Source organism: Hippopotamus amphibius, chromosome 9 (genome assembly GCF_030028045.1).
Source record: "Hippopotamus amphibius kiboko isolate mHipAmp2 chromosome 9, mHipAmp2.hap2, whole genome shotgun sequence".
NCBI classification, from domain to species: domain Eukaryota; kingdom Metazoa; phylum Chordata; class Mammalia; order Artiodactyla; family Hippopotamidae; genus Hippopotamus; species Hippopotamus amphibius.
Genome location: NC_080194.1, coordinates 124,650,801 through 124,675,482, shown reverse-complemented (window position 1 = coordinate 124,675,482; position 24,682 = coordinate 124,650,801). Strand labels below are relative to the sequence as shown.

General features: G+C 44.1%; 1 protein-coding gene and 1 long non-coding RNA gene across 3 annotated transcripts in view; one reads left to right on the top strand and one right to left on the bottom strand.

Annotated features, from left to right (window-relative positions):
* Nucleotides 1–12,704, bottom strand: part of DNAJA3 (DnaJ heat shock protein family (Hsp40) member A3) — a 30,880-nt gene extending 18,176 nt beyond the window's left edge. For both annotated transcript variants that reach the window (XM_057695021.1, XM_057695022.1), the window contains exons 1-3: nt 12,489–12,704; nt 7,215–7,348; nt 261–344 (exon numbers count right to left, since the gene is read on the bottom strand). In XM_057695021.1, coding sequence (XP_057551004.1) covers nt 261–344; nt 7,215–7,348; nt 12,489–12,699 — 429 coding nt within the window. In that variant the 5' untranslated portion in view covers nt 12,700–12,704. The remainder of the gene's footprint in view (nt 1–260; nt 345–7,214; nt 7,349–12,488) is intronic.
* Nucleotides 12,705–13,148: 444 nt separating this feature from the next.
* Nucleotides 13,149–15,874, top strand: LOC130860050 (uncharacterized). The gene is made up of 3 exons (XR_009055363.1): nt 13,149–13,509; nt 14,350–14,527; nt 15,748–15,874. It is a non-coding gene; the product is annotated as an uncharacterized LOC130860050 (long non-coding RNA).
* Nucleotides 15,875–24,682: the final 8,808 nt, after the last annotated feature.

Below are 24,682 nucleotides of genomic sequence, written 5' to 3'. Positions count from 1 at the left end.
CTACAAGTCCGAGTAACCTGGGGAGGGAGTGCTATTAACACAGATTATTGGATCTTGTATTTTGTTGAGATTCCAAGTTAGATCTAATGTGAGAATTTTGGATTTGGGATTTTTTTTTTTTCCCTTCAACAGGGTGATCTGGTGAGGGACAGAGCCTTCCCACTGGACCTTCTGACACATCAGGTCCCCCTGGACAATGCACCCTGATGCACACACACAGCTGAACGATAGTGACTGTACATGCTAGTGGGCCACATTACCTCATAGGCCTCTGCCAGCTGGGAGAACTTCTCCTTGGCTTTGGGATCATCCTTATTCGTGTCTGGGTGATATTTCTTGGCAAGCTAAGGGAGGAAATGGTAAATTACTATGGACACAAGATGCTTACTAAAACTGAACTCCAGATACCAGTTACAACTCACTTCCTTTGTAGCACTTGTCTGAGCCTTTACAACCAATAGCAGTTATTAAAACAAGGTTTAAGACTTCAAAAGTTTATTACAAAATGACAAACTGAATTTGGGGAAAGGGAAATAAATAAATAAATAAATAAATAAAACCATCTCTTCGAATCTGAGGTGTGTACACATTTTTCAACCACAATAAATCTCTAACAAAAATAACAACTAATTCTGTAGAACGTGGGCCCCTTTGTGAAAGATGCAAAAAAATATATCTGGTAGACTATCATCTATGTAAAAAGAGAGGAAAATAACTGGATACATCAGTAGATGCATCTGTTGCATAAATTAGTTTTGGAAGAACATACAATAAGCTGAAAACACTGACTGCTCCAGGAGGGATGTGGATGAACAGAAAGGAGGAAAACTTTTTTTTTTAAGCTCTTTATTGGAATATAATTGCTTTACACTCTTGTGCCAGTGTTTGAGGTACACCAAAGTAAATCAACTGTATTTATACACATATCCCCATATCCCCTCCCTCCCAAGACTGCCTCCCACCCTCCCTGTCCTGGCCCTCTAAGTCATCACCCATCATCGAGCTGATCTCCCTATGTTATACAGCAACTTCCCACTAGCTATCTATTTTACATTTGGTAGTGTATACATGTCAGTGTTACTCCCTCACTTCACCCCACCTTCCCCTTCGCGCCAGCCCCCCCAACCCCGTGTCCTCAAGTCTGTTCTCTACACCTGCATCTTTATTCTTGCCCTGTCACTGGGTTCATCAGTACTATTTTTTTAGATTCCATATATATGAGTTAGCATATGGTATTTGTTTTTCTCTTTCTGGCTTACTTCGCTCTGTATGACAGTCTCTAGGTCCATCCACCTCAATACAGATAACTCGATTTCATTCCTGCTTATGGCTGGGTAATATTCCATTGTATACATGTGCCACATCTTCTTTATCCATTCATCTGTTAATGGGCATTTAGGTTGCTTCCATGCCCTGGCTATTGTAAACAGTGCTGCAATGAACATTATGGTACGTGTTTCTTTTGGGATTATGGTTTTCTCTGGGTATATGCCCAGCAGTGGGATTATTGGGTCATATGGTAGTTCCATTTTTAGTTTTTTAAGGAACCTCCAAACTGTTTTCCATAGTGGCTGTCCCAGCTTACATTCCCACCAACAGTGCAGGAGGGTTCCCTTTTCTCCACACCCTCTCCAACATTTATTGTTTCTAGATTTTTTGATGATGGCCATTCTGACGGGTGTGAGGTGATACCTCATTGTGGCTTTGACTTGCATTTCTCTAATGATTAGTGATGTTAGCATCTTTTCATGTGTTTGTTAGCCATATGCATGTCTGCTTTGGAGAAATGTCTCTTTAGGTCTTTCGCCCATTTGTGTATTGGGTTGTTTGCTTTTCTGGTATTAAGCTGCATGAGCTGCTTGTATATTTTAAGAAGACTTCTCATTGTACACTCCTTTGTACTTTTTGAATTCTGAACAAGGGGAATATATTACCTACTCAAAACACAGACTTAAATGTTAAAAGACAAAACAAGATCTCACTTGGCGGTCCAGAGCACACAGGCAAGCTGAGCAGCTCTAAAACGAAGGTTTCCCCCTGGCCACGCTGAGCAGTGCCATGTGACATCACTGTAGGTGTCCTAACCTAAGTCTCGTCACCCTGATGGAGGGCAAGGAGAGCACAGAATCCTAAAGCTAAAAGTGACTCGGAAGATGTCTGGCTCTGCCACTGCTGACAGCTGGCTGCTCACTCTGCTCCTGGAGATGCTGGTCCTGACACCAGCACATAGAACAACGTCAGAGGCTGCATGCTTAGCCCCAAGGGGGCTTTCAAGGCAGGGCAGTAGATCACAGTGGGCCACAAGGCTGGTTCCAGGCCAAGGCAAGATATGCTGATGTGCTCATGAGATCAGCACAAGGAAAACATAGGCCTTTTGCAGTCAGAAAGACCTGTAATTTAGTCTCATGTATGCCATTTACGGACTGAGTGGCCTCGGCTGCATGTCATAACCTTGACAAGTTTTTTGCCACGAGGATTAAATGATATAACACATGAAAAACTTTTAACAAGGTCTGACCCCCACTAACTGCTCCACAAAGACCACTCTTTAAATTTCTGGTTTTAAACTATGCAGCTTTACCTCATCTTTTCACTTTCACATCTAAAATTCTGGATGGTTCTCTACTCTCTCTTAAAGTAAATCTCTAGTACTTGCTAAGGGCTTCACATGCTCCCTTAAGCTGGCCCCAGGCTTCATCTCTCCAATCTTCTTCCGCCCTCGTATCAGGTACCTTACCTTCCAGCTCAAAAAAAGAGACACGTTATTCACTATCCTAAGCCAGGATCTCTGCTTCCTGTCCCCAAGTCTTTCGTCATTCCCTAACAACCCAGTAATAAAAAGATAACTCAATTTAAAAATGAGCAAAGGATCTAAATACACATATAGCAAATGGCCAATAATCACATGAAAAGGTGCTCAACTTCATTAGCCGCCAGAGAAAAGCAAATCAAAACCACAGTGAGGGACTTCCCTGATGGCGCGGTGGTTAAGAATCCACCTGCCAATGCAGGGGACACGGGTTTGATTCCTGGGACGAGAAGATTCCACATGTCAAGGAGCAACTAAGCCCATGCACCACAAGAACTCAGGCTGCGCTCTAGAGCCCACGAGCCACAACTACTGAGCCCGAGTGCTGCAATTACTGAAGCCCGCACACCTAGAGCCCATTCTCCGCAACAAGAGATGCCACCACAATGAGAAGCCCGCACACAGTAACGAAGAGTAGCCCTCGCTCACCAGAACTAGATAAAGCCTGCGCACAGCAACGAAGACCCAACGCAGCCAAAAATAAATAAATTTAAAAAACAAACAAACAAAAAACACAGTGAGATACCACTTCACACCCACTGGGGTAGCTTGAATCAAAAAGACAGATAACAACTGTTGGCGAGGATGTGGAGAAATCGGAACCCTCACACACTACTGGTGAAAATCTAAAACAGTGCAGTCAGTTTGAAATAGTCTGGCACCAGAAATAAACCCACATACCTATGGTCAATTAATCTACAACAAAAGAGGCAAGAATATACAATGGAGAAAATACAGACTCTTCAGTAAGTGGTGCTGGTAAAACTGGACAGCTCCATGTAAAAGAATGAAATTAGACCATTCTCTAACACCACATAAAAAATTAAACTCAAAATGGATTAAAGTCCTAAATATAAGACGAGACACTATAAAACTCCTAGAGGAAAACACAGGCAGAACACTCTGACATAAATCGCATTAATATCATTTTAGAACGGTCTCCTAGAATAATGGAAATAAAACCAAAAATATACAAATGGGACCTAATTAAACTTAAAAGCTTTTGCACAGCAAAGGAAACTAAACAGAAAGAAAGGACAACCTACAGAATGGGAGAAAACATTTGCAAACTGACAAGGTATTCATTTCCAAAATATACAAACAGCTCATACAGCTCAATATCAAAAAAACAACCCAATGGACTTCCCTGGTGGCGCAGTGGTTAAGAATCTGCTTGTCAATGCAGGGTACATGAGTTCGAGCCCTGGTCCAGGAAGATACCACATGCCACAGAGCAACTAAGCCAGTGCACCACAACTACTAAGACCGCGTGTCATGCCACAACTACTGAAGCCCAAGTGCCTAGAGCCCATGCTCGGCAACAAGAGAAGCCACAGCAATGAAGAATAGCCCCCACTCGCCACAAGTAGAGAAAGCCCACGCGCAGCAATGAAGACCCAATGCAGCCAAAAGTAAACTAACTAATTAATTTATAAAAAACAAACAAACAAAAAAACAACCCAATCAAAAATGGGAAGAAGATCCAAATAAACATCTATCCAAAGAAGACATACAGATGGCCAACAGGCACACAAAAAGAGGCTCAACATCACTAATAATTAGAGAAATGAAAATCAAAACTACAGTAAAGTATCACATCACACTGGTCAGAATAACCATCATCAAAAAGTCTACAAAAAATAAATGCTAGAGAAGGTGTGGAGAAAAAGGAACCCTCCTACACAGTTGGTGGGAATGTAAATTGGTACAGCCACTATGGAGAACAGTATGGAGGTTCCTTAAACTAAAAATACAGTTACCATATGATCCAGGGATCCCACTCCTGGGAATATATCCAGAGAAAACTATAATTCAAAGAGATAGACGCACACCAGTGTCTACTGCAGCACTATTTACAATAGCCAGGACATGGAAGCAACCTAAATGTCCAATAACAGATGAAAAGATAAAGAAAATATGGCATATACAATGCAATATTAGTCATAAAAAAAGAACGAAATAATGCCATTTGCAGCAACATGGATGGGCCTAGACATTATCATACCAGGCGAAGTAAGTCAGACAGAGAAAGACAAATATATGATATTACTTACATGTGGACTCTAAAAAATAAAAAGATGCAAATGAACTTACAAAACAGAAACAGACCCACAGCCATAGGAAACAAATTTATGGTTACCAAAGGGGAAAGGGGAGGGCAAGGGATAAATCAGGAGTTTGGGATTAACACATATACTGTACTACATATAAAATAAATAACCAACAAGGAATCTACTGTTCCCCTACAGGGAACTATACTCATTATTTTGTAATAACCTATAAGGGAAAAGAATCTGAAAAAGAATATATATATTTATGTATAACTGAATCACTTTGTTGTACACCTGAAACTAACAACACTGTAAATCAACTATATTTCAATAAAAGGAAAAAAAAAATAGCCTGGCAGTTCCTCAAAATGTTAAACATAGCAATTGGAATTACTATGAATTGACTCAGCAAGTCCACTCCTAGGTATATGCATATACCCCAGAGAAATGAAAGCACAGGTCTATACAAAACTTACACATGAATGTTCATAGCAGCACTACTCATAATAACAAAAAGGTGGAAACAATCCAAATATCCATCAAGGGATGAACAGATAAAACGTAGTATACCCATACAGTGGAATATTTGACCACTAAAAGGAATGAAGTACTGCTACATGTTACAACATGGGTGAACCTGGAAAACATTATTCTAAAGTAAAAGAAGCCATGGGACTTCCCTGGTGGTCCAGTGGTTAACACTCTGCGCTTCCAATGCAAGGGGCATGGGTTCGATCCCTAACTGGGGAACTAAAATCCCACAGGCCACATGGCATGACCAAAAAAATTAACAATAAAGTAAACGAAACAAGTCACAAAAGTCCACATATCACATGACTTCATTTCTATGAAGTGTCCAGAATAGGCAAATCTATAAAGACAGAAAGTAAGTTAGCAATTTCAAGGGCTGAGGAGAGAGGAGAATGGGGAACAAGGGCTTATGGTATGGGGTTTCTTTCTGAAGTGTTGAAAATGTTCTAAAATTGATTGTACTGATGGTTATAGAACTCTGTGAATATACTAAAAACCAGTGAACTGTACCCTTAAAAAAAAAAAAGTAAGAGGAGAGAGGAGCTATCCAAGTTATAAGCTGTTAGGTCTGGTCTTGATCAGTATTTGGTTCATAAATATTAGGCTTAGACAAAGTTTTTGTTTGCCCACAAGAAAATTCAAAAAAGAAAAAAAGAAAAAGAATCAAGACTCACAGCAAATTTTTCATAAAAGTAATTTTTTTTTTTCTTTTTGGCTGCACAGCGCAGCTTGTGAGATCTCAATTCCCCAACCAGGAATTGACCCCAGGCCATGGCTGCGAAAGTGCCGAATCCTAACCACTAGACCACCAGAGAACTCCTGGAAATTTTTGAAATTTAAATTGTATTTAATTAATTTTTATTAAATTTTAATCTCCTTTATTCTGATATTATGGCTTTTCTATGTTTATGGTGTTAAGGCGCTTTTTCTTTCATCAAATGACATTAATAGATTGTACTTGATTATTTTTAACATCTATATTATGCAAAATACAAAAGCTAGCACTCCTACATCAGCGCCCTTGGACTTTATTTTAATTTTTATTGTGTTGGTTAGAGCAAAAGTCTGGAAACCACAGGTGTAGATAACTCACATGCCACTTTACCAATCAGCCCAATGCATTCTGGGATATGATGATAGGAATTTCACACTTTCTGAGTTAAAAAAAGAAACAATTCTAAATCCATAAACTTTTATCTGAATGCAAAGAATGAGTACCTAAAACAGACCAGCACACCTACTGATTCAGAAGATACAGAATAGATTCAAGTACAAAAACAACCCTGGAAAACTATTTTTTTAAAAATCTCTGATTCTGGACTTTCCTGGTGGTGCAGTGGTTAAGAATCTGCCTGCCAATGCAGGGGACACGGGTTCGATCCCTGGGCTGGGAAGATCCCATATGCCTTGGAGGACCTAAGCCCGCGCCTAGAGCTCGTGCTCTGCAACAACAGAAGCCACCGCAGTGAGAAGCCCGTGCACTGCAACAAAGAGTAGCCCCCACTTGCCGCAACTAGGGAAAGCCCACGTGCAGCAATGAAGACCCAACACAGCCAAAAAATAAAATTAATTTTTTAAAAAACTTAAAAAAAAATTAAAAAATAACAATCTCTGGTTCTGACTCTCCTTTTTTCTGAAGCATTAACCAGCGTGGCCTCATGTACTTGAGGAACAGAGTCCAGCAAAGCCTGTCTTTATCATCTCATCCGCACTGTCAGCGGCACACGACCAATACGTACGGGCAAACACACTGCACCTGTCAAGATTACGCTACATCCAGAGTGTCCCTTCTACAGTCCGTAAAATCTGGCTTCCATACAGACCTGGTAATAGGCTTTCTTGATCTCCTTCTGGCTGGCACTTCGGGGCACTCCTAATATCTGGTAATAATCCTCTTTGGCCAAAGGGGCGCTTGTGTGGAAGGAGGCAGTACAAACAAAAGGGTAACTTCTTACTCCTAAAAAAGAAAAAAGGAAAGAAAATCACTCTGGGAATGTACTCAACAAAAGGAAATTGTGAGTAAACAACCAGTTAGACTATACCTGTGAAAGAGCAAAGAGGTCACAGCTTTAGGGCCTGTACTCCTCCAAGCCCACTGGGGACCAAACTCACTGCACTTCAAACACAGCTAAAGCCACTGCATATGGAGACTACAAAAAACAAGTGCTGGGTGGTGCTGATTCTGCTAGATTACACTAGGGCTGTAGCCTCATTATACCTCTAAAGGAACCACCCCCAGATGGCGGCTGCACCTGAGGATGGTTGAAAAGGGACTTAGCCCACCTGTTACACGGCTGGCTGAGCACCTGCCACACAGGTGTTCACACAGGCCTTGTCTTACTTCAAGCTTAACAACTACCCAGGTTCTTTCCCTCCACCATGCAACCTTGGATACCTGCTCATGGGGTGGTTTTCAGAGTGTGGTCCCTGAATCAGCAGCATCGTCAGCTTGCTGGAAATGTAAATTCTCAGGCCCCACCCAAACCTGAATTCAAAACTCTGGAGGTGGAATGCAGTAAGCTGTGTCTAATAAGCGCTCCAGGTGATGATTCTGCCGCACACTCAATCTGAGAACCACTGTGCTAAAGAAACGGTTCTTGGTCTTTAGAGTCACAGATCTCTTCGAGAGCATCCAATAAAAGCGCTAACCCCTCCCTCCAAAACAATACATATATATAGACACACAAGGTTAAACGGCCCTGTGCCAGAACCTCTGTTTACCCGAGTAGACAACCCAAAAGGGATCAAAGGACATGGCAGGCCTGCCTCCACACCCTGCCCTCCTTTCAAGCTTCTTGCACCAGCAGCTGGGAGGAAAGGCTGACAGACACATTTACTCAACTGCCCTCTACATGAAGCAGACAGCCAACTGGCCTGTCACCAAGCAAAGAGGGGAGATCTGCTCTACAACTTGCCTCCTAACCCCCAACCCATCCTGTGAAAACTGAAGATGGGGAGGGCGGGGCCGGGAGCAGAAGGAGCCAAGTTAAGACAGAAGGGAGAGCAGGGCTAAGAAAGAGAATGAGGATCACAAGGCAGCTCCAGGTTTTTAGGTTGAAGGTTCCCCTGCCAAGAAGCTTCTGGATTCACCACTCTGGATTCAGCAAACATGTCTGCCAGGCACTGCGCTCCTCGCTGGGGACACAGCAGCAAAGCATGCAAAGGTACTGCCCTCTGGGAGCTTGCATTCAATCACGATCTGAACAGTATACTAGGCATTGAGGATATAGGTTGAAAAAAGAGTCAAAGCCAGTGCCCTCAAGGAGCTTACTGCCCAGCAGGGGAGTGTGGGAGGCAGTGTGTGAAGCGAAATTAGCACAGAGCGACACCTAGCCAAGGTCTCTCATCTTCCACACTGTAGACAACAGGATGGGGTTCCTCACAGGAGGGGGAGATGGGAGGGGCTGTTTTGGGTCCTCCCTCCCAAATTCACATGTTGAGGTTCTAACCCCAGCACCTCAGAATGTGACTGTATCTGGAGGTGGGGGTCTTTAAAGACAATCCTGATATTGGACTTTTCATAGCCTCCAGAACTCTAAAAAAATAATTTTCTATTTTTTGTAAGCCACTCAGTCTGTGGTACTTTGTTAGGGCAGCCCTATGTATTTATTCATTCATTCATTCATTTATTTATTTATAAGAACTTTTATTGAGATAGTTAACAGACAATAAACTGCATATATTTAGAGTGTGCAATTTGGTATCCCAATCTCCCAATTCATTCCCTCCCAACTCTCCCCGCTTTCCCCACTTGGTGTCCATATGTTTGTTCTCTACATCTGTGTCTCTATTTCTGCCTTGCAAAACCGGTTGATTTGTACCATTTTTCTATAGTCTGCATATATGTGTTAATATATGATATTAGTTTTTCTCTTTCTATGTATTTATTTATAACCTAATATGTATTTATTGTAGGATGTGTTGGCAGCATCCCTGGCCAACTAGTTACCAGTAGCACCCGGCAACCCCAAACTGGTAACTAACACTCCAGACATTGCCATATGTCCTCTGGAGGGTAAAATCAACCCCAGTTGAGAACCAGTACAACGTAATCTTAGAATTTCGGGGAAGGTCTTCTAAGGCACGTGGTGTTAAGCTGCAGGCATTAGCTCGGCTAAGGAGGGCTGGAATCTCTCTAGATGAATGCTTCTAGTCCTGGCATTGTTTGCAATAGAATCCTCTTTCGCTTTCAAAAGTGCTCCATTCAGCAGCTACATCATATGACCACCTTTGGTTTGGAGGGAGAAAGTCCTTGTGCAACTGCAGGTACTGATATAACTGGAGACTCGTGGGGGGGGGGGGGGGCGTAGAGGGGTGGTTAGAGATGTTGATAAGAATGATAATTAATAGGGCCTGGGAATAAACAGAAGGGCCTTTGAGTATGCTAGATTCTGGATTTTATCCTGAGGGCAACAGGGAGCCACTGCAAGTGTTAAACAGAGAAATGATCAGATTTGCACGAAAAAGAGCTCTAAGATGACAACAACCAGGATTGGGAGACTACTTAAAATTTATGTATGCACAAAAGACAACCGGGGTGTTGAGCATATCCAGAAAGCAGGCAAGATAAAGGCTAATCAGACAGACGAATGAGTAGAAATGATCAGAACGATAAAAATCAGAAGCAGGAAGCAAATTCCTATTTTCAGTAACCCCCGTACTTGTTTTCTGTTGCTGCATCCTAGATTTCCTGGAATACAAAAAGCAGACAGTGTGGGAGCAGCAGCAGTTAAGAGACCACTATCGTCTTTCTCTGGTCAGATTTGAGAAAAACAGCAGAGCTGGTTTATTTAGTGCTCCTGTACTCAACCCCTGCTTCACTCCAGGAGTGAGAGATTACCTTGACCTATCCTGCCTCTTCCCCCTAACCATTCCAATCCAGAAGGCAGAGGATGGCAGTGGCAAAGGCTCTAGAAGCTACAGCTTCAACACCATGAGGAGAGAGAATTTAGGCTTGGGTTAGAATGGGAGACAGTAATGTGCCAAACTGCATATAAAGACAAGTCACATTTAAACTGGCACAAGTTTGACGACTTGACATTAATCCAAAGGCATCAATGATTAGCAATGATTAGAAAGAGTTCATTTAATAGATACATTTCCCCCAAGATATGACCAATGTCTTGCCCATTTCAGAACAACCTAGAACAGGAGTAGCCTCCAAGTCATTCCAAGAATGGCCAACCTCCCACTCTGGGAGAAAAAGTCAGTTTTAAAGTGTTGTTTTTACAGCATCTAACCATACTACTGGATTTGAGATGAGATCACACACCAGTGTTTGGGAGCTGAGATGATGACCTCAGATGTGGTAACACTGAACCCTGAAGGATGCCACCTCTCATATATGTTCAACATGTGATATAAAACATGCCCATTGTGGGCACTGGGCTCACCTGGGGAAAAGGACAGCTGACTGCAGTTCCTCAGTAATAACCCCATGGCAAGCTCAGTACTTAGTGCTTGTCTGTCTGTCTGACACACACATACAGAATTATCAAAAAATGTTCCCCAAACCTGTACAAATGTGATATGAACAAATTTAGCTTAGCAGGTATCTAAGGAATTAATATTTGAGCACAAAGATGCAGTCAAATTCTATTCACAACAACCCTGACATGAGAAAACGTTGGCAAAACCTAAAAATGATCACTTTTGCTCATACTGAGAAATACAGCATGACATCGATCCAAATAATCCTGAGGAAACCTGGGCAGACTACTGCTCCGTCCCTCTGTGGGGAAACACAGGTGGCAGTAACAGAATAAAAAAATGGGATCACTTGACCAAAACCACATCCAATCACTTTGTTCTCTGCTGTATCTCCAGTACCCCGCATATGACAAGTCCTCAACAAACACCTGTAAATAAAACATTTCCGATTAAGGAATGAGAGGAACAAAAGGATTAAATAATCCACCCAGGTCACATACACACTACTGGAGTAGCGTTCACTGTACAAGGTAATTACAATTACTGATACTTTAACGATTGGCTTTTACATAAGCGTTGCAAAACTGGATGTCAATAGGAAATTCTCTTGTGTAAATTACCTTGTCTAGACCCTCTAATTAATCATCTCCATAAGTGCAGAGATAGTTTAAATATCATTTGCACAAATCTAGGGAACACAAACATCTAGCGTGATTCAGGCACATAGTTGGTTATTCACTATTTCCTCCTTCCTTCCACTTCTCACTATAAGGGAAGTCACCCAACACACAGCATAAGAAACCATCATGGCTAAGCACTTAAAAGGCTTAATATATACTAACTCAACACCATCTCCAGGAATTAAGAAAGCAGCAGGTTTTGAATCAAGGCTCAACTACTTTCTAGCTTTGTGACATTCTACAAGTTAACATCTAGGTCTCAATTTCTTGTCTATAAAATAGAATAACAACATGTTTATCACACGGAAGTGATCCATGCCTGGTACACAGTAAGTGCTCAGTGTATACCAGCTTGAATTTTTATTGCAATAACCAACATAAAGACTTCCAAAAAACAGCAAGTGTGTCCTTCGATTTACACCATGTGGTGGAAAGAGCATAGGCTATGGAAGAATGGCTCTGGGTTTGAGACAACTCTCCTTATCTAACTTTGTGACCTTGGGCGGGTCAACTCCTCTGCTAAAACCTCAGTTTCCCATTCTTTAAAGTGGGGATGATGATCCCCACCTTGTAGGGTTGTTGCTACCATCAAGTGAGATGAGGCACAAAGTGCCCAGCTAGCCCATGAGCAGGTGCTCAGCGAACGGCAGTTACCTCTTCCCTTCCGCTACAGGCCAGGTAGTAGAAGGATGGGAAAGGAACTGGGCAGGGGAGCAGCGGCAGGCTGGAAAGAGGCCTCCAGAAATGTTGACAGAGAGGTGAAGGTTCACGACTGCGGGGCGTTTCATCCCCGCCGCCGCCGGAGGCTCCACGCAGCTCTCCCTCGTTCACCGCCTCTGAGTAGCCATTTGGGCCTCTCTGCCTCCTGCTGGCCCGTCTCCCCCAAGTGATTCCGCATGTAGTTCAGAAGACACCCCTCCACCCCACTACCACCGTAGCCAGAGCGAAGCGAGTCACTCCTTTCCTGGCCTTGGAGCCCCCCCTCACCTGTGAGGCTGACACCAGGTCTCAATGTCAGCAGCGCCCCGGGACCGCGAGCTCCCAGGGAAGGCGCGAAGGCGGTGACGCTCAGACTGCGGCTCAGCGACGCCCCCACCACGCCCCCCATGGGCGACCGGGCCCCTCTCCCTGCTGCAGCCGGCAGCCGCGGGGTCCCCACAGCCACCAGCAACCAGCGTGTGGAGCACCGCGCCGCCATCTTGGCCCGGGGACACTGCGCCTGCGCCACCCGGCTCAAGGCTGCCTCACGAGGACGACACACGCGCGCAGCGCCGGCGCTTCCGGGGGCGGGGCCCGCTGCGAGCAATGAGGGGGTGGGACACAAGCGTGGCGCATGCGCAGCCGCCCCCCATGCGCTTTCTTGATAGCCGACGCCGAAGTGGTGATTGCTCTAAAAAGTGCTAATAGATAACTTGCCGTGAAGAACCTCGTCATTCTGTGATGGACGATCAATACTGTAACTTATCTGTGTTAGGACGTGGTTGAGTGCAGCCGCATGTAACTGGTCTGTGTGTCCCGGCAAGGGGCGGGACTACAGGTCCCGGCGTGCAATGCGGCCGTCAGTCGCGCAGATCCCAGCATGCAGCGCGCGGCTTCCTTCCTCTTGGCCGTGAGACAGGTCTCCTTGTCTGAGTCTTACTCCCTCGGTGTCTGCGGGAGCGGCTGCGGTCCCTACTCTGCTCCCAGAGCCAGGCGTCAAGCTCAGTCTTTCTGCTTTCACACTCCCTCTGATTGATTCTCCACAAAAAGGACTTTGATCGCTCAGCTCTTTCCTAAGGGTATTTGTCTTCTCCAAACCTGTAGTGAACTTGCCGATCGCGGAATGTGAGCCAAGCTACCCAAAAACGATTTTAATAAACGTTGTGGGCACCTACTCGGTGTCACGCGCGTTCAGGAATGTTGAGGATACAGTGATGAATGACATACCTTCTGCTTTGGAGGAGCACACGTTGAATCGAGAAAGACAGGCTTCTTAGCAACTAAGATAACGTGATCAGTGCTATCGTAGGTATGAACAGTGCTACCGGGCACACAATTGAGGGAGTTTCTCAAACAGGTTGGGGCATTGGGGTGTCAGAGAAGGCATCTGAGAGATAACATTCGAGTTGGGTTTTGGTGAAAAGTGCGTCGGGGCGGGTAGAGGGGAAGAGTATTCTAAGTAGCAGGAACTTCAAAAGCAGATGTGAAAGTGCTTGCCCTATACCCTCTAAACTTGGGGTGTGTCACTGGAGAAGAGGCTGGAAAGATAAACCTGGCCTGGTAGGTGCTGCAGAGGCGTTTCTGCTTTCACACTCCCACCGCCACCACCCCTAACAATAGAAAGGGAACCTGAGGGCTCATGGATGGATTTAAGATGGTCTGTGCTCCTTGCCCCCCCCCGTCCCCCCCCCCCCCCAGTTATACATGAAATTTTTGTGTGTGTGGATGTTAATCTGGGGAAATATCCGTAGCTTTCATCAATCAAATTCTCCACAGGCTCTGAGATTGAAAGAAGGTTAAAAACCACTAGTCCAATGAAGAACAGTTATGAGGCTGTTGTAAACTGCCAGGGATAGTTGACAGTTTGTACTAGGAAATATAGAGGACTGAGGTGAGCAAGGGACGTTCTAGAGAAACAGGGAAAAGGCTGTCCATGGGATGGGAAGTGGAAAAAAGCGTTTGTTTAATATTTCAACACATATTTAAATGTCTCCATGGTGCTTAAGCGTATGGGCTCTGGAGTCAGACTGCCTGGGACTGAATCCCAGCTCTGCCATTTACCAGCTGTATATCCTTAGGCAACTTACTTTACCTCTCTGTGCCTCAGTTTCTTTTCTCTCTCTCTTTTTTTTTTGGCTGTGCCACGCAGCATGCAGTATCTTAGTTCCTTGACCAGGTATTGAACCCGTGCCCCCTGCAGTGGAAGCTCGGAGTCTTAACCATTGGACCGGACCGCCAGGGAAGTCCCTCCGCTCCCTTTCTCTAAAACTGGGGCATAATAGTAACTACCTCAAAGGATCATCTGAGAAGAAAGCAAGATAATCCAGGTAAAGCCTTCATACTGTACTTGGCACATAGTAAGTGCTCAGTATGTGTTAGTCGTGTGTGCCAGGCTCTGTGCTAAGCACTGGGACACCAAGGAGAACACAGACAATTACTTTACCCACAAGGATCCCAAAACCTAAGAGGAGGGGGGAGGCTGCTGGTTGAGAAGTACAGCTTTCAGGAATAAAAGCTGAGAACAAGAGCCAAAGGGATTTTCATTTACCCCCTCGGAGTGAGTTAGGAACTTAGAGGAAGGCTCACCAATATGAAAACTTTGTCAGGTTCATAACTTCCTCATTTTTTGGTATCTTAGTACCCCCTCCTCCGCCACCTATTTCCCCACAGTGATTAACAGTGAAGATCCTCCACACTGAAAGTGGGTGTGTGTTCTTTTAGGGGGTAGCAGGAAGGCTGATTGTTGGGGAGCCGATGTTTTCTCTTGTGAAGCAGAGAGCCCCAAGCGAATGGAGTGGGTAAGGGTGGCTAATAGAGGGGGAAAAGGCCCTGGAGAGAACATGGAAGCCTCTGGCAAGGCTCCCTGGTAAGAGCAGCCTAAGGCTGTGCCTGGTTTCTCTCACTGCTGGTCACCATAGAATATGTTACAAAGTTTGGGAAATCTCCGCAGTAGTGGTCCTTGGTCTGTACTTCCTGAATCATCTTGAGTTGATGGTTGTTTGGAGGCAATGAATATGCTTTTTTCATGTTCTCCAAGCAGTGGTTATGCCAAGCTAAAAATCCCAGGAAAGGAGCAGTTTTGGGGAAAAAGATAATAATGAGTTACTGTTATTTGGACTTAACACCCTTGAGACATCCATGGGACCAATTTCAGGCAGTTGGCGGCTATGAAGAGATCAAAAAACTTTAGCTGTGCTAAGAACAGTCTTTTTCCAGTTCACTAAGAACTTTCTCATGTTTTCTATCTTGGTACAATCACAACCCAGTGGGTTAAGTAGGGCAGAGGCTATTCCCATTTTTACAAATGGACCCCCTGCCCCCACCACAAAAATAACAGCACAATAAGCTCAGAAAAGTGAAAAGACTTGTTCAAAGTCACACGGCTGGTGAGTAGGTAAACGAAGATCTTTTAACAGCAAAACCAGAGCTCTTCTGTTTAAACAGTGTGCCTTTGTGAATTGTGATCAGTAGTTTCCAGTCGTATAGCCCTGGATAGTTTACAAAGCACTTCCTCATGCAGAATTTCATTTGCTTTTTACAACAAAAGGAGGCAGAACAAGTATTTATGACCACCCTCACCTACAGATGATTTCACTACCATCCAAGGACTTCAGCTGTGACAGAACACAAATGGATCCATCCCAGGCTTGCAGCTAAAAACTGGGATGAACTCACAGGCCACACCCACCCATGCTGTCAGGCAGAATACCCCCCTCCCCCCCACTGCCTCCTTCTCCAGTCTAAAGCCAAAAACTTTAGCTTTAAGGAGAAACAAATGTTTTGCAAAAGGCAGACAAGTTTCACAAGTATCTCCCCGTCTGCACTTCTCATTTTACTATTCCATGGGGCCCTTTCCAGTTCTCCTGAGGTGGGGAGATCTGTGAGTGCTAGCAGGGAATTTAAGTATGGTCCCCTAGCGTGCTGGGCTGAAGGCAAAGGGAGACCAGAGGGTCTACCCCGTGATTTCCAGTGGACATTGGCCCTCTGAGGTACAGTGGGACCACCCAAGTCCATGGCTACATGATGGGACAGCAGCTCCTTACCCCTATGAGTGAGGAGCCCTTTCAGGGAGGGCAGAAGGGCCTAAGGCAATACAAGCTAGCTCACAATTTCTCTAGTTGTAGCATTTCCTTTCCTCCCCAAGAGAGTATGGGACAATTCTGAGGGAGTGTGGACTGTGGGACCCAGATGTTCCCTGGTATGACCTCTGCAGTGGGTGCAGTTCCCTGCAGAAGAAAGAGATGAACTGTGTCCTCTCCTGGCTTGCCTGGGTATTCCCAGTGGGACTTATGTGCTAATGATTTCCTAATAGGCCCTTTAAAGAAACCACAAGTGGCTCCAGCTCCCAACTAAATACTCTTCTGCCCAAACTAGTCTTAAACTTAAGGAACGTTTCACACACCTGAGAAATAAAAGGAACTCTTAAAGGAAAAAAAAGAATCACAGATGCTGAGAATAAAGCCCAGGATCTCCTGGTGATCAGTAGATTCCAAAGTGAAAAATATCACCCTCGTAAGTGACAGACAGTCTTTTCTATGGAAATGTCCTTTAGTGGTGAATTATTACCACAAAAGTTAAATTTTGTCTTTCTGTTAAAATATTTTGGGGACTTCCCTGGCAGTCTAGTGGTTAAGACTCCATGCTTCCACTGTAGGGGGCATAGGTTAGATCCCTGGGCGGAGAACTAAGATCCTGCATGCTGCGCGGTGTGGCCAAGAATATATAGATAGGTAAGTATTTTGTAAGTTGTAACAAAATCAGAACAAATCACTAGATGTAAAACTTCAGAGCCCCAAGACTACATGAGTACACCTCCATAAACAACAAAATAATAACACAAGGTGCACTGTCATGTTTTTCTCCATTTTTGAAATGTATTTTGCTGCTTAGTTGTTCATTTCCCATGCTGAAATAACTACACGTGCCTCTCTGTGCTAGCTCCTGAAATGAACAAGGCAGGACTTCCGCATAAAAATGTTTTTAATGTGTATTTTAATAAATAACTATTTCAAGGGCAGATAACTAGATCTAAATAATTTGTTGTTGGCACTGAAGCTGGCTTCATGCCTCCCTCTCTTGCAAAAATTCTAATCTATGGAAACCACTGACTTCACAGAAGATTAAGGGAATACCATGTCAGAAACTGCCTCTCTTTGGCATCACAGTTGAAAATAAAGATGCATCCTAAGGCTCTTTAATGCTTTTGTGGTTTTGTGGTTTGTTTGTTTTGCTTTCTTCTTGCTCATCCCTTTTCTTTCTGCTGCTGTCTCTTCCTTTGGTTACACTAAGTGTTTTGAGTTTTCTAGAATGACGACTTCACTACAGTGGACTCCCCAAATTCTTGTTCATTATTAATTCCTCTTGGAAATAGGACCTGTGAAGTCAAAATCATCCTGCCAGGCACCAAGCTAACCAGACATCCTCCCTATTGAAATTTGATTCACTTTTTGATAGACTGCCTTTTAGGGTAGAGAGGTGTCTTCCAGTGTCCTTATAGACAGACAGTGAAGTGGGGTTTCTAGGAGTGCAAAGAGACAAAGCTGGCAATTCATAGGCTCAAGGAGCTGGAAGGAATCTTGGAGGCTATTTCAGCCTTGCAGGGCTTCCCAGGTGGCACAGTGGTTAAGAATCTGCCTGCCAATACAGAGGACACGGGTTTGATCCCTGCTCCAGGAAGATCCCACATGCTGCAGAGCAACTAAGCCCATGTGCCAAAACAAAAAAACAAAAACAAAAAAACAGCCTTGCATCCATGAAATACCTTATTCTGCTCAAGTCTGCAGCAGCCTTAGAGCTCTCAACTCTGCTAGAAGCACTCTCTAGCGGTCACTCAGCCAGAATGGACTTGGGAACATGTGAGATAGTCATTCTCTGGTCCTTGATGATGTCCCTCTGGCCCTTCCCTCTCCCCTGCTGTGGTGCTCAGGTTCATCACTATGGCAGTGGAAAAGTTGAGATTCTTCTGCTTTTACCAGCCCCCAGGTTGTGGCAATAGTCACATAATCCAGCACAACCAGGCCTCCTTCTCTTCCAGAAGAGAAGGTCAGGGGTCACAAACCCAGGTGCCAGGGCCAGGTGAGTAAAGCACAAGAGTGGAGTGGCTGCGCATGAGACCACGGGGGCCAGGACTTCCCTGGTGGTCCAGTGGCCAAGACTGCTCTCAATGCAGGGGGCCTGGGTTCAATTCCTGGTCAGGAAACTAGGTCCCACATGCCACAACTAAAAATCCCAGATGCTGCAACTAAAGATTCCTCATGGATCAACTAAAGATCCTGCATACCACAGCAAAAATCTTGCCCGCAGCAACAAAGGTCCTGTGTGCCTCAACTAAGACCCAACACAGCCAAATAATAAATAAATATTATTTTAAAAAAAACAGTATTAAAAAAAAAAAGAACACAGGGGCCAGTGGGACTGTAGTGAGTAGGGAAAACATGTTTTAAAAGTGGCAAGTGCACATTTTAGCCACGTAGGGATGTGAACTTAGTGTTGCCGAATCTTTCAGTTTTTCAAGAGATGCTGAAATCCAAATTTTTTTTGAAGCTTCCCAATTTTTAAAATACCATGTGAACCACTAAAATATATCTGTAGACCAGATTTAGCCCATGGCATATCCATTTCTTACCTCTAGGGCCTAAATGGACAAAGTCACTTTCTGACTGGGCCCATTTAGGCCCATCTGACATAATGGTACACTGAAAAAAAACACAAGTAATGCAGGGATAACAATGAAGTGACATCAAGCAAATTTGGGTGGTTTACAATGAACCTTTGCAATAGGTGTATAGTTGATTTATATTTTTTTTTATTGTGGGAAAATGCACATAAAATTTACCATCTTAACCATTTTAAGTGCACAGTTCAATAGTGTTAAATATATTTATAATTTTGTGCAACCATCACCACCATCCATCTCCAAACTCTTTTCATCCTGTAAAAATGAAACTGTGTACCCATTAAGCTCCCTCCCTCCTCCCCCAGCCCCTGGCAACCACCATTCTACTTTCCGTCTATGATTTTGAGTACTCTAAGTACCTCATAAATGGAATTGTACAGTATTTATCTTTTTGTTCTCGTTTCATTTATGTTGTAGCATCTTGCAGATTTTCTTTTCTTTTTTTTCTTTTTTGGCTGTGCTGTACAGCTTGTGGGATCTTAGTTCCCCAACCAGGGATCAAACCCAGGCCTTTGGCAGGGAAAGTGAGAAGTCCCAGTCACTGGACCACCAGAGAATTCCCAATTTTCTTTTTCTTTCTTCCTTTCTTCCTTTATTTATTGGCTGCATTGGGTCTTCACTGCTATACACGGGCTTTCTGCAGTTGTGGAGAGTAGGGACTACTCTTCATTGTGTTTGTGTGGGCTCCTCATTGAGGTGGCTTCTCTTGTTGTGGAGCACGGACTCTAGGTGTGCTGACTTCAGTAGTTGCAGCACATGGGTTCAATAGTTGTCACTCACAGGCTCTGGAGCGCAGGCTCAATAGTTGTGGTGCACGGGCTTAGTTGCTCTGCGGCAGGTGGGATCTTCCTGGACCAGGGCTTGAACCCGTGAACCCTACATTGGCAGGTGGATTCTTAACCACTGCGCCAGGTAGGAAGTTCCCAATTTCCTTTCTTTTTGAAAGCTAATTACTTTAAACAATATTCCAATGAATATATATACCACATTTTGCTTGTCCATTCATCGATCAATGTACATTTGGGTTCTTCCATGTTTTAGCTGTTGTGCATAATGCTGCTATGAACATGGGCGTACTAATATTTTTTTGTGACTCTGTTTTCAATTCTTTTGGGTATATACCCAAAAGTGAAATTGTTGAATCATGTGGCAACTTTAATTTTTTAGGGAACTGTCATACAGTTTTTGACAATGGCTGTATCATTTTACATTCCCACCAACTATGTACAAGAGCTCCAATTACTCTAAATGCTTGTCAACACTTATTTTCTTTTTTCTGGCTTTTGCTTTTTGTTTTGTTTTTTTGTTTGCTTGTTTTAAAAACTTATTATTTATTGCGTTGGGTCTTCGTTGCTGCACACGGGCTTTCTCTAGTTGCTGAGAGCGGGGGCTACTCTTCATTGTGGTGCACAGGCTCCTCATTATAGTGGCTTCTCTTGTGGAGCGCAGGCCCTAGGCGCGTGGGCGTCAATAGTTGCGGCACGTGGGCTCAATAGTGTGGCTCATGGGCTCTAAAGCTCAGGCTCAATAGTTGTGGCGCACAAGTTTAGTTGCTCCATGGCATGCGGAATCTTCCTAGAGGAGGGCTGGAACCCGTGTCCCCTGCATTGGCAGGCGGATTCTTTACCACTGCACCACCTAGGGGCAGCACCTAGGAAGTCCTTGTTTTGTTTTTGATAGTAGCCATCCTACTGAGGCTGAAGTGGTAACTTATTGTAGTCTTTTTTTTTTTTCTTTCTGCGCGCAGGTTTTCTCTAGTTGCAGTGAGCGGGGGCTACTCTTCCTTTCAGTGTGGGCTCAGTAGTTGTGGGATGTGGGCCCTAGAGTGTGTGGGCTTCAGCAGTTGTGGCGCGCAAGCTCTAGAGCGCAGGCTCAGTAAGTAACTTATTGTCGTCTTGATTTGCATTTCTCTGATGAGTAGTGATGTTGAGCATCTTTTCATGTGCTAATTGGCCATGTGTATATCTTCTTTGGAGCGATATCTATAAAGTCCTTTGCTCATTTTAAAATTAGGCAGGTTTGGGCTTCCTAGGTGGTGCAGTGGTTAAGAATCCGCCTGCCAATGCAGAGGACACGGGTTTGATCCCTGCTCCAGGAAGATCCCACATGCCGTGGAGCAACTAAGCCCATGCGCCAAAAAAAAAAAAAAAAAAAAAAAAGAGATGCCACAGTTTGGGGCTTCCTAGGTGGCGCAGTGGTTAAGAATCCGCGTGCCAATGCAGAGGTCACGGGTTCGATCCCAGCTCCAGGAAGATCCCACATGCCGCAGAGCAACTAAGCCCGTGTGCCAAAAAAAATAAAATAAAATAAAATTAGGCAGGTTTGTTGTCGTTAAGCTTTAGGAGTTCTTTATATATTCTGGATGTTAATCCCTTATCAGATCTATGATTTGCAGATATTTTCTGCCATCCTGTGGGTTGCCTTTCACTCTGTTGATGGTGTCTTTTGATGCACAAATTTTAAAAATTTTCACAAAGTCCAATTTGTCTATATTTTCTTTTTTGCCTGTACCTTTGGTGTCATTATCCAAAAAATCATTGCCAAATCCAATGTTGTGAAGTTTTTTTTTTTAGAACTTTTATTGAGATACAGTTAACATACAATAAACTGCATATATTTAGAGTGTACAATTTGGTATCCCAATCTCCCAGTTCATTCCCCCCCAACCCTCCCCGCTTTCCCCACTTGGTGTCCATGTTTGTTCTCTACATCTGGGTCTCTATTTCCACCTTGCAAACCGGTGGATTTGTACCATTTTTCTATAGTCTGCATATATGTGTTAATATACGATATTTGTTTTTCTCTTTCTGCCTCACTTCACTCTGTATGACAGTCTCCACGTCCATCCATGTCTCTAGAAATGTCCCAGTTTCCTTGCTTTTTATAGCTGAGTAATATTCCATTGTATATATGTACCACATTTTTATATCCATTCATCTGTTGATGGACATTTAGGTTGCTTCCATGTCCTGGCTATTGTAAATAGTGCTGCAATGAACATTGGAGTGCATGTGTCTTTTTGAATTATGGTGTTCTCTGGATATATGCCCAGCAGTAGGATTGCTGGGTCATATGGTAACTCTAGTTTTAGTTTTTCAAGGAACCTCCATACTGTTCTCCATAGTGGCTGTATCAATTTACATTCCCACCACCAGTGCAAGAGCGTTCCCTTTTCTCCACACCCTCTCCAGCATTTACTGTTTGTAGATTTTCTGATGATGCCCATTCTGACTGGTGTGAGTTGATACCTCATTGTCGTTTTGATTTGCATTTCTCTAAGAATTAGTGATGTTGAGCAGCTTTTCATGTGCCTCTTGGCCATCTGTATGTCATATTTGGAGAAATGCCTATTTAGGTCTTCTGCCCATATTTTGATTGGGTTGTTTGTTTTTTTGATATTGAGCTGGATGAACTGTTTATATGTTTTGGAGATTAGTCCTTTGTCTGTTGATTTGTTTGCAAATATTTTCTCCCGTTCTGAGGGTTGTCTTTTCGTCTTGCTTATAGTTTCCTTTGCTGTGCAGGAGCTTTGAAGTTTCATTAGGTCCCACTTCTTTATTTTTGTTTTTATTTCCATTACTCTAGGGGGTGGATCAAAAAAGATCTTGCTGTTATTTACGTCAAAGAGTGTTCTTCCTATGTTTTCCTCTAGCAGTTTTATAGTGCCTGGCCTTACATTTAGGTCTTTAATCCATTTGGAGTTTATTTTTGTGTATGGTGTTAGGGAGTATTCTAATCTCATTCTTTTACATGTAGCTGTCCAGTTTTCCCAGCAGTTTTTGCCTTATGTTTTCTTCTAAGAATTTTATAGTTTTAGGTCTATAGTTGATTTGTATTTGAACCACAATACATAATGTCTGAATGTCCCCTTACTGGAAAGTTATGTCAAATACTATTGATGCAAATACGGGTTACTGCATACTGAAGAATTAACCAAACAACCAACAGTAACTAAGGGACGGTAATAAACTTTTAGTAACTGTAATACTAAAAGCAATATCTGGTATGGAGGTCCCTCAGAAAATTTAAAATAGAACTACTATATGCTCCAACAATCCCACTTCTGGGTATATATTGAAAAGTACTGAAAGGAGCAACACAGATATTTGCACAGCCATGTTCTTAACAGCATTATTCACAATAGCCAAGAGGCGGGAGAACCCAAGTAACCACTGATGGACAAATGCATAAACGAAATGTGATATATACATACAACAAAATATTATCCAGTCTTAAGAAGGATGGAAATTCTGTCACATGCTACAGCAGGGGTGAGCCTTGAGGACATTACACCAGATGAAATAAGAAAGCCACAAAACGACAAATGGTGTATGATTCCACTTATATTTAATATCTAAAGTAGTCAAATTCACAGAAACAGGAAGCAGAATAATGGTTACTAGGGGGTTGGGGATAAGGAAGCTGTATCTGTTGCACAACACTGTGAATCTCTTTAACACTCTTGAACTCTACTGGTAAAAATGTTAAATTTTATGTTTTTTGCCAAAAAAAAAAAAAAAAAGCAAAAACCATAAGCAATAGCTGCAGTATTTGAACACCATGACCAACTTGAAACCATACTGATGGTGCCTTTTCCAAAGCTGCTGGAATTCCAGAGTCTGAAGAGTATGTGCCGTGGGATACCTGCACTCCAGTGACTGCCAGACAGCTTGAAATTCCAAATCCCATGCCTCAGTTAACCCTGCTAACAGTCTAGTTCATGGAGGTCAAAGTCCCTCTTAACTCAGTAAGGACCTCTAAGTGGTCACAGTTTACCTGTGAGAACTGAACTTGCATTTTGGGGTCCATTCGTGCCCAGTGCCCAGCTAAGCTTTCAGAATTAGCCTCTGGGTAGCCTGCCTCCATTGAGGCTGTTGTCTGAATTTTCACGGCAGCTGGCCGTCGCGACCAATCATTCGCATTCCTTAGATCAAAGTCCCTTTTCCAGACACGCCTGAGCAGGTGTTCTGTCCATTCTCAAGCAGAAAGCATTTTCTGGAATCACGGAGTCAATTTTCTTTCCAAGAGAAGAGAAAGGCTTCAAAGAGAATAGAAAAGCAGAGAGAAAGGAATGAATGGCCCCAGGTTTATCCGGGCACTAAGCAAGCAGCGCCGGTTGGACAAATTTGCTATTTAAGGGATTCTCCATGGCCCTTATCTACTGCCCTTTAAGCTTATCTGTAATTGATTTATTTCCTTCACGGAGCTTTGCCACACGGCGCCCAAGGCCTGCTGCCAAGATTTGCCCTTATAAGGGGACGCTGAAGGCCCCATCCCCCACTCTACCGAGCCCACCTGACCTAAGCAGGGTGGGTGGGATGCGGAGCCTTTAGAGTAGGTCCCGCGGACAGGGACTGGCATCAGACCTGGCCTCCCCTCCACTGCCACTATGTGTGTGACCCGTGCCAGCAGCCCCTCTCTCCCTGAGACTGTTCCCTGTCTCCGAAATGGAGCTAGTTCATTTCTGCTTTCTCTCCTCCCTGGAAAGGGCGTGCCCCGTACACTGGAAAGCCTCCTGGGGCAAATGCCTGCAGACAAAATCGCAGCTGCTGCCCCCAGTTCCACACGCCCCTCGGGACAGGGCTACAGCGCGCCGCACGTGACCTCCGGGCGCGAGCCGCCAGCCCTTCGGCATCAGGGCGTGGCCTCGAGGGACGGCAGAGAGGCGATTGGCTGGGGGGGCGGGGCCTACGGCGTGCGCGCGGGGAGAGAGGGGCTGGGGGTGTGGCCCGAAGGGCCGGAGCAGGCTGCGATTGGCCTGAGGCGCCTAGGGGCGTGGCCACGGGCGACGGGCCGCGGGTGGGGC